Source organism: Triticum urartu, chromosome 2A (assembly GCF_056163025.1).
Source record: "Triticum urartu cultivar PI428250 chromosome 2A, HENAU_Tu73, whole genome shotgun sequence".
In the NCBI taxonomy this organism is placed as follows: domain Eukaryota; kingdom Viridiplantae; phylum Streptophyta; class Magnoliopsida; order Poales; family Poaceae; genus Triticum; species Triticum urartu.
This window is the reverse complement of record NC_141874.1, coordinates 586138602-586147837: the sequence shown is the minus strand read 5'-3', so window position 1 is coordinate 586147837 and position 9236 is coordinate 586138602. Positions and strand designations below refer to the sequence as shown.

At 53.8% G+C, this 9236-nt stretch overlaps 1 protein-coding gene across 1 annotated transcript; it reads left to right on the top strand.

Annotated features, from left to right (window-relative positions):
* Positions 1-7366: 7366 nt before the first annotated feature.
* LOC147986051 (uncharacterized) lies at positions 7367-8125 on the top strand. Its single transcript, XM_087539973.1, has one exon. The coding sequence runs from the start codon at positions 7431-7433 to the stop codon at positions 7986-7988; it is 558 nt and encodes a 185-aa protein (XP_087396099.1). The 5' UTR covers positions 7367-7430; the 3' UTR covers positions 7989-8125.
* The last annotated feature ends 1111 nt before the right edge of the window (positions 8126-9236 follow it).

Here is a 9236-nt window from a genome sequence, read left to right as displayed (position 1 = left end):
TCCACCGCCCTGGTGCTCCCGGCGTGCCGTGGTCAGCGTGGTCAACGACCGACATGCATCTGAAGTGGACTGTACGTGGAGAGGCTGACAGCTGGGTCCACGGCCGCACGCAAGGAAATGCCTCCTTATTACGCGCAAAATAATGATTTTCTCCACCTGACATCTGGGACCCACCGAAACTACCTCTGTATTTCACGAAAAAAAACGTTACCGCCATTGACAGCTCGGACCCACCAGCTATATCTTCGCATGCAAGGAAGTGCCTCCTTATTACACAAAAAAATGAATACTCCCCCTGCTAGCTGGGACCCAGTATAGTGGGCCTACTAAGTTGACGGGGACGAAGGGCTTTGTCAAATTAGTCAATATGCACGATTCTAGCTCGACTGACCGTACGATGTCCATCCAATGGCCTAGTGCTTCTTCAACCTCTGGTCTTCTTGCTCCAGCCACCCAAACCAGCGCCGGTCGTCCCGCCTACTCCTGCCTCCCGTGGCCGGCTGTGCTGCCACGGAGGCCTCACCGCCCCCATACTACTCCCACCGCTGGCCAGGCCATCCCTCCACTCCACTCACCCACACCCCCCTGTTATTCTGCGGCGCCGGCAGCGCAACCGAACCAATGAACCCTCATACTCCTCTCCGCGTGGGCATCCACTGCCGCGTCTTCCCCGGCTCCGCGTCGTCCCCTTCCTAGGCCTCGCCGTCGTCCACCGCCGTGGTGCTGTCGGCGCGCCGTGCTCAATGTGGTCAACGACCTAATTCCATCGGAAGAATACTGTACGTGGAGGGGCTGACAGCTGGGTCCACGGCAGCCGCAAGGAAGTGCCTCCTTATTACGCGGAAAATAATTATTCCTCCACCTGACAGCAGGGGCCCACCGGACGGGCCACCAGTATTTTGCGAAAAAAACCGTTTCCCCCTGCTGCTGGGACCCACCGAACGGGCCACCGTATTTCGTGAAAAAAACGTTCCCCCACTATCAGCTCGGACCCACCGGAAGTGCCTCCTTATTACGCACAAAAAAAATGAATACTCCCCCGGCTAGCTAGGACCCACCTTGCTGGGAGGCTGACTTGTGGGCCTACTAAGTTGACGGGGACGGAGGGCTTTGTCAACTTAGTCAATATGCACGATTCTAGCTTCAGTGACCGTACGATGTCCATCCAACGGCCGTAGTGCTTCTTCAAACTCTGGTCTTCTTGCTCCAGCCGCCCTAACCAGCGCCGGTCGTGCCTTGTGCTCCTGCCTCCCGTGGCCGGCTGCGATGTGGCGGAGGCCTCACCGCCCCCTACTACTCCCACCGCTATCCAGGCCATCCCTCTACTCACCCACACCCCCTGTTATTCTGCGGCGACGGCAGCCTCACACCGCAGCAAACCAGTGAACGCTCGTACTCCTCTACGCGTGGGCATCCACTGCCGCGTCTTCCCCGGCTCCGCGTTGTCCCCTTCCTAGGCCTTGCCGTCGTCCACCGTCCTGGTGCTCTCAGGGTGGCGTGGTCAACGTGGTCAAGGAACGACTTCCATCGGACGTGGACTGTACATGGAGAGGCTGATAGCTGGGTCCACGGCCGTAGCAAGGAAGTGCCTCCTTATTACATGAAAAATAATTATTCCTCCACCTGACAACGGGGACCCACCGGACGGGCCACCGTATTTCGCCCCCCTGACTGCTGGGACCCACCAGCTACATCTTCGCAGGCAAGGAAGTTCCTGACAGTCGGGACCCACCCACCTGGTCGAAGCGTACGTAGCGTTGTCATTCTGGTCGCGAACGTGTACGTACATATATACTGGTGGATGTAGATGCGCGCACGTCTCGTACTAGAGGCGCGCACGTAGCATGTACACGTACGTACAGCGGCCAGGGTGCAAGAAAGAAAATACGGCCACGTATGTGTACATACGGGCGGGGTCTCGAACGCCTACTCGCGCATATGTACGGCGAGGGCTCGTGTACATGGCTGGGTCGAAATGGAGAAACAGCGTCGTCGTCGTGTTCATGGGTCGGAACGGAATGCGTGGTCGTGTTCATCGGGAGGGCTTGGACGGAAGAGGCGATGGAAACGAGGCCTGGCGTACCGCACAACGGAGGAAACGGACCTCCTACGGTCGAAACGGGGGTCCTGTTGATCGGGAGGGGTATGGCATACCACAAAACGGAGGAAACGGACCTCCTACGATCGAAACGGGGGTCCTGTTGATCGGGAGGGGTGTGGCATACCACAAAACGGAGGAAACGGACCTCCTACGGTCGAAACGGGGGTCCTGTTGATCGGGAGGGGTGTGGCGTACCGCAAAACGAAGGAAACAGACTTGTGTTGGAGCGCTACGGTCGAAACGGGGGTCCTGTTCATCGGAAGGGGTGTGGCATACCACAAAACGGGACTCCACGGGATACTGTTTATCTCCACCGTCGACCCCCTCCAGCCTCCACGAGCTACTGTTCATCCACCGCCGACCTCCTCCAGCCTCCACGGGATCCTGTTCATCCAGCCTCCACCGCGCGCTACTCCACCGGCTACTGTTTAACCACCCCTCCACCGTCTACTGTTCATCCAGCCCTCCACACCACGAGGGCCTGTTCAACCACCCCTCCACGGGCACCCCTCCACCATCTACTGTTCATCCTGCCCTCCACACCACGGGGTCCTGTTCATCCACCCCTCCACGGGCACCCCTCCACAGTCTACTCTTCATCCAGCCCTCCACCACATCACGGGGTCCTGTTCATCCAGAGGCAACGCCATCGCTCATTGTTCATCCACCCCCCCCCCCCCCCCGCAACACTCACTGTTCATCCCATCGATCGGTTTCAGTTAGCAGCAGTAGCCAAGGAATTGCTCGATCGGGTTCAGTTAACAGCCATCGATCGATCGCTCGGGTTCAGTAATGCGTAGCCTGCAGTGCAATCGCTCAGGTTCAGTTAGAGCCCAACGCCTCGCTCGGGTTCAGTTAGAGCCAACGCCTCGCACACACGCGTACGTGTACGAGAGAAACGCGCATCGCTCGGTCCCCGACCTCCCACCGTAACCGGGAACTCCCCGAAATTTTCCTCCCCCTCGCTTCTACCACGGTTTTTTCTGTCATGGACGGCCCAAAGAATGTCATGCAGCTGCGTCTCCGGCCCGCCCAGGACGAAAAACCCATTTTCTGTCATGATTTTTTGTCATAGAAGTAGGAGCCCACCACATCTGTGATGATACCGGGTTTTGTCACAATTATCGTCATAGAAGTGTCATATGTATGACAGAAAAAAATTTCGTTCGGCCCAAAGTGTCACGGATGTGTCTTTTTTTGTAGTGATGTTGACACGCAGGTCATAAATAAATTAAGACAACTCCTATGGCTCCTGCCGGTTGTCATACTCATCGACATGCAAGTCGTGATTCCTATTACAAGAACATGATCAATCTCATACATCACATATATCACTCATCACATCATTTTGGCCATATCACATCACACGACATATGCTGCAAGAACAAGTTAGACGTCCTCTAATTGTTGTTGCAAGTTTTTACGTGGCTGCTATAGGTTTCTAGCAAGAACGTTTCTTACCTACGCCAAAACCACAACGTGATATGCCAATTTCTATTTACCCTTCATAAGGACCCTTTTCATCGAATCCGATCCGACTAAAGTGGGAGAGACAGACACCCGCTAGCCACCTTATGCAACTAGTGCATGTCAGTCGGTGGAACCAGTCTCACGTAAGAGTACGTGTAAGGTCGGTCCGGGCCACTTCATCCCACGATGCTGCCGAATCAAGATAAGACTAGTAACGGCAAGTAAATTGACAAACTCGACGCCCACAACAACTTGTGTTCTACTCGTGCATAGAAACTACGCATAGACCTAGCTCATGATGCCACTGTTGGGGATAGTTGCATAAATTTAAAATTTTCTACGCATCACCAAGATCAATCTATGGAGAAACTAGTAACGAGAGAGAGAGAGGAGTGCATCTTCATACCCTTGAAGATCGCAACACGGAAGCGTTACAAGAACGCGGATGAGGGAGTCGTACTCGTGGTGATTCAGATCGCGGTAGATTCCGATCCAAGTGCCGAACAACGGCGCCTCCGCGTTCAACACCCATGCAGCCCGGTGACGTCTCCCACGCCTTGATCCAGCAAGGAGAGAGGGAGAGGTTGGGGAAGACTCCATCCAGCAGCAGCACGACGGCGTGGTGGTGTTGGAGCAGCATGGTACTCCGGCAGGGCTTCGCCAAGTGTCGCGGGAGGAGGATGAGGTGTTGGGGAGGGGGAGGGCTGCGCCTTGGATGTGTTGCGGCTGCCCTCCCACCTTCCCTCTATTTATAGGGGCAAGGGAGAGGGGGGCCGGCCCCCTCCAGATGGATCTAGAGGGGGGTGGCGGCCAAGGGGGGAGGCTTGCCCCCCAAGCCAAGGGGGGCGCCCCCTTTTAGGGTCCCCCCAAACCCTAGGCGCATGGACCCTAGGGGGTTTGGCGCCCAGCCCATCTAGGGGCTGGTTCCCCCTCCATATTCAGCCCATAGGGCCCTCCGGGGCAGGTGGACCCTCCCGGTGGACCCCCGGAACCCTTTCGGTGGTCCCGGTACAATACCGATAAACCCTCGAACACTTCCGGCGACCGAATAAGGACTTCCCATATATAAATCTTTGTCTCCGGACCATTCCGAAACTCCTCGTTACGTCCGGGATCTCATCCGGGACTCTGAACAACATTCGGTAACCACGTACAAACTTTCCCTATAACCCTAGCGTCATCGAACCTTAAGTGTGTAGACCCTACGGGTTCAGGAATCATGCAGACATGACCGAGACATCTCTCCAGCCAATAACCAACAACGGGATCTGGATACCCATGTTGGTTCCCACATATTCCATGATGATCTCATCGGATGAACCATGATGTCGAGGACTCAATCAATTCCGTATACAATTCCCTTTATCAATCGGTATGTTACTCGCCCGAGATTCGATCGTCGGTATCCCAATACCTCGTTCAATCTCGTTACCGGCAAGTCACTTTACTCGTTCCGTAACACATCATCCCGTGACCAACCCCTTAGTCACATTGAGCTCATTACGATGATGTCTTACCAAGTGGGCCCAGAGATACCTCTCTGTCATACAGAGTGACAAATCACAGTCTCGATTCGTGCCAACCCAACAGATACTTTCGGAGATACCCGTAGTGCACCTTTATAATCACCCAGTTACGTTGTGACGTTTGACACACCTAAAGCATTCCTATGGTATCCGGGAATTGCACAATCTCATGGTCCAAGGAAAAGATACTTGACATTAGAAAAGGTTTAGCGGACGAACTACACCATCTTGCGCTATGCTTAGGATTGGGTCTTGTCCATCACATCATTCTCCTAATGATGTGATCCCGTTATCAATGACATCCAATGCCCATGGTCAGGAAACGGTAACCATCTATTGATCAATGAGCTAGCCAACTAGAGGCTTGCTAGGGACATGTTGTGGTCTATGTATTCACACATGTATTACGATTTCCGGATAACACAATTATAGCATGAATAGTAGATAATTATCATGAACAAGGAAATATAATAATAACCATTTTATTATTGCCTCTAGGGCATTATTTCCAACAAAATGTCCCTCCCGCCAACCTCTTTTCTGGGATACAGGGCACCGTCAGGTCGAGGGGGGAACCTGCGTTTTCGCAGGTTGAAGATGGGATTTCACCACGCTCCTCAAAAAAATTTACGGATCCGACGCGTTTACAGTGTCTAATCGAACAATATTTTTTTACATGGACCCATATATTGACGGTTATTTTATGAATCGAGGCATTATATGGGGTCTACTGAAGATGCTCTAAGCTCGTATACATCGCATATCCGGAGCCAACGAGCGCAACCTCAAGATCGCCCGCTCCAGCACACACAGTGACCAGGTCCAGCATGGCTTAGTGAGCCAACATTGGCCAACAACATGTCATGCAGCCAGGGTACCACATCTGCCTAGTGCGAACAAGATAGGGCCTAGGTCATGGGGTGGCCGCTGCACTGCCTCCATCGCCCCCTACTGTCACCAAGCCCAACAACACACGAGGAGGCTCCTTGCATGCATCATCTACAGCCACATGAGATCCCCTGCTTGAGCATGTCACCTTCTCTTCTTCATCATCCCCATTTCCTACCCTCTGCTGATGATTTCCTCTATTTCCATCATTCTCCTCTAGAGTGAAGCCCCTCATCAGAGCTGGATTTTTAGGTCTTCGCTTTGGCTAATAAAACATGTATAATATGACATAAAAATATATTATTTGAAACTTCATTTGACAGTAAATCTTAAAGATATATATTTTTTAAAATGTATTACATATTTTCATAGTCAAACTGGATATCTAGACACCCATGCCTGACTTTTAAACCCAACCAGCAGGAGTAATATGTTTCTCAGCATGTTAAATGAGTCGGCTCTTGTTAATTGCAAGAGCCATGGGATATCGATGTACTCCCTCCGTCCGGAAAAGATTGTCCCTCAAATGGATGTATCTAGCATTAAGTTAGTGCTAGATACATTCATATGAGGGACAAGTTTGGGATAAATTTTTTTGGACAAAGAGAGTACCCACTAGGTTCAAATCTTGATGCTATTTACACACACGATAGTATGTTTAATAGGAATTTAAATCCTGCAACAAAATAGGAATTTAAAATTATTGCTGGTCTCCATCTTTCTAGCTAGCATGTGATTTGTTAGGAGACAGGTCTGTGCATGTGCCTCCTGTGACCGCAAATAGAATACAACATTTGACAAGGAAGTTTTCATGATTCCAAACTTTAGAGGCCAAGCTATAATCATGTTGTAGACACCGGAACTTGAATCCCAATCGAACTGTTGCAACCAAGTCATACCAGACGCCCCTGTTCGAGGGCAGCGAAAATGATCTGAATCGTCGAGATTTATCATTTCCTTCTCCGGTTCCTCACTCCCCTCCTCCTCTCTTTGCTGATTTCTCACCCCAGATCCTCCTTTCTCTCAATTGTTGTATCTAAATACTAGTGGCGATTCTCTGGTTCATCTTCCATCTGTGGTTGGGTCGTGACATTATGTTTAGCTGCCATGCCATCATCACGTTGCAGACACGAGAGCTTGAGGCCCAGTCGAACTATTGCAACCAAGTCATACCAGAGCCAGACGCCCCCATACCAGACTGTTGGAGTCCTTCTCCACATCGTACAACGTGCAGACCCAGCACTAGTTCGTCTCGTACATAGTACTAATCTAATAGGACTCGGATCGTACCAACGCGTCAAAGCTATCTATATATACATGCCTGTCGCACAGCTTCGAAGCCCACAAATCGCACAGCATCAGAAGCAACGAGCAAGTCATCCTCGATCTCGTCGCCGGGCCGTCGAGCGTTTTCCGCAGCAGCAGTATTTGCTTACGCGGCCGACATGGCGGGACTGAAGCCCAGCGTCAACCTCTTCGCGCTCCTCGACCGCAACGATCCCGGCGACAAGCTCGTCCCCAACTTCGACGACGCCGATGCCAAACAGGAGGTGACGGCGGCCAAGCACAAGAAGAAGCCGACGCCGGCCGCCGATCATACCAAGGATCTACTCGGCCAGGCCTACCCTTCTGCACGGGATTACGTGATCAGGAAAAACCAGCTGGAGAGACAGGCCAGGGCCAAGGCAAGGGCGGAAGCGGAGGCAAGGGCGAAGGCGAAGGGGAACAATGGAGTTTCCGGCGATGATAAGAGCGCAGGGGCTTCGGCGGATAGCAGCAAGGTACAGAACGCAGCAAAGCAAGGTAGATATTACAATAACAACTACAAGGGAGCATCGAGGAATCAGCAATTCAGCACGCCGGGCAGATTCGGAGCGCCAAAGAGGTCCATGAACGAGGCGGCCCCTGAAGAAGGCGTGGAGGCGCCGGCGGCTCCCCAGCAGGCTCCTCCGCCGCCGCCACCGAGCCTAGATGACACCACCGAGTTCCCTTCGCTGAAGTAGTGCTAGACGATAGCTTTCCCTTAGCATATTTTGTAGGCTTTCGATTTTTAATCGGCTTGCTTTTTGTAACATGTTCGTGTAGTTCAGTGTAGGTGCTATACAATCTTTCGTTTTAAGAAAAACAATTGTCTTGGGACTACTCGATTTGTACTATGATCTTTATGAGACGCGTATTATCATGAAAAAAAGACTGCTTCATCGGCTGTTAGAGCATCTCCAGCCGCGGTCCCAACAGATCCTATCAGACGTTTTTGCCGCGCCGGCGCTTAAAATTCGGCTCAGTCGCATCCCAGGAGCCCGTTTTTCGCCGGCTCGGACCGAAACTAGTGCCGGCGGACCCAGGCCGAACCCGACGCGCTGGGGCGCGCCTGGGGGCGCCGGCACAACCGAAAAGGGGTGTGGGGCCGCTCTGTTGGCGAGTCGAGAGCCTCTTCCCGCCGTTTCTTCCCGCCCTTGCCCCCACTTCCCTCTCATTCTCTCCTTTCCTCCCGCCAATCTCTCTCCCGCTCGCCTCCCAGCCGCCGCCATGTCGTCGAAGAAGTACGTGATCCCCCGCGCTGCGACCACCGTGACCGCCTACATGGCCCAGCCGAAGCAGAGGAAGCCGAGGGCGCCGCCGTCCAAGCCACCGGGCATGACAAACGCCGAGTGGAGGGCGGAAATTCAGCGACGGTAGGCCGTCACCGCCGACCGGCGAAATAGGGCAATCGCCAAGAAGGCCCGTGACAACGCGACGCGTGCCGCTACGGCTGCGGCGGACCAAGCTGAGGCCAAGGCAACTCGCTTGGGGATGATGAATCCACCAGGCGGCCACGCCCAATACGTACCCTAGAGCCAGCAAAGCGTCAGCTCTCCGTCCGGCTTCTCGTTGTCGCCGCAACCATGGGGATGCATGCCGTCGCCGAGCTACGCCGACGGGGACGCGCACGGCGGGTTCAACCCCAACGTCACCTTCCTCCATGGACACCCGACCCAGCGCACGCCCTCGCCCGCCTTTGCCGGTGTGCAGTACCTTCCATACAACTACCCCTTGCCGGCTTACGCGTGCTCCCCGACGCCCCCTCTCCGTTGTGGCGCGCTGCCCTTCTCACAAGTTTCCATGTCTCACCTCGACGACACCGACGAGACCGACGCCAACATGGACGACATCATCGCGGCAGGCTCGGCCGCGGGCGCCGCGTTCCCCTGGTTCGCTACCCAGGACGACACGGTGGACCTCAGCGGCGGCATGGACGGCGAGCTCGAGTA

Excerpts from the sequence above, each read along its gene's own strand:
- LOC147986051 (XM_087539973.1), top strand. The coding sequence starts at position 7,431 with ATGGCGGGACTGAAGCCCAGCGTCAACCTCTTCGCGCTCCTCGACCGC.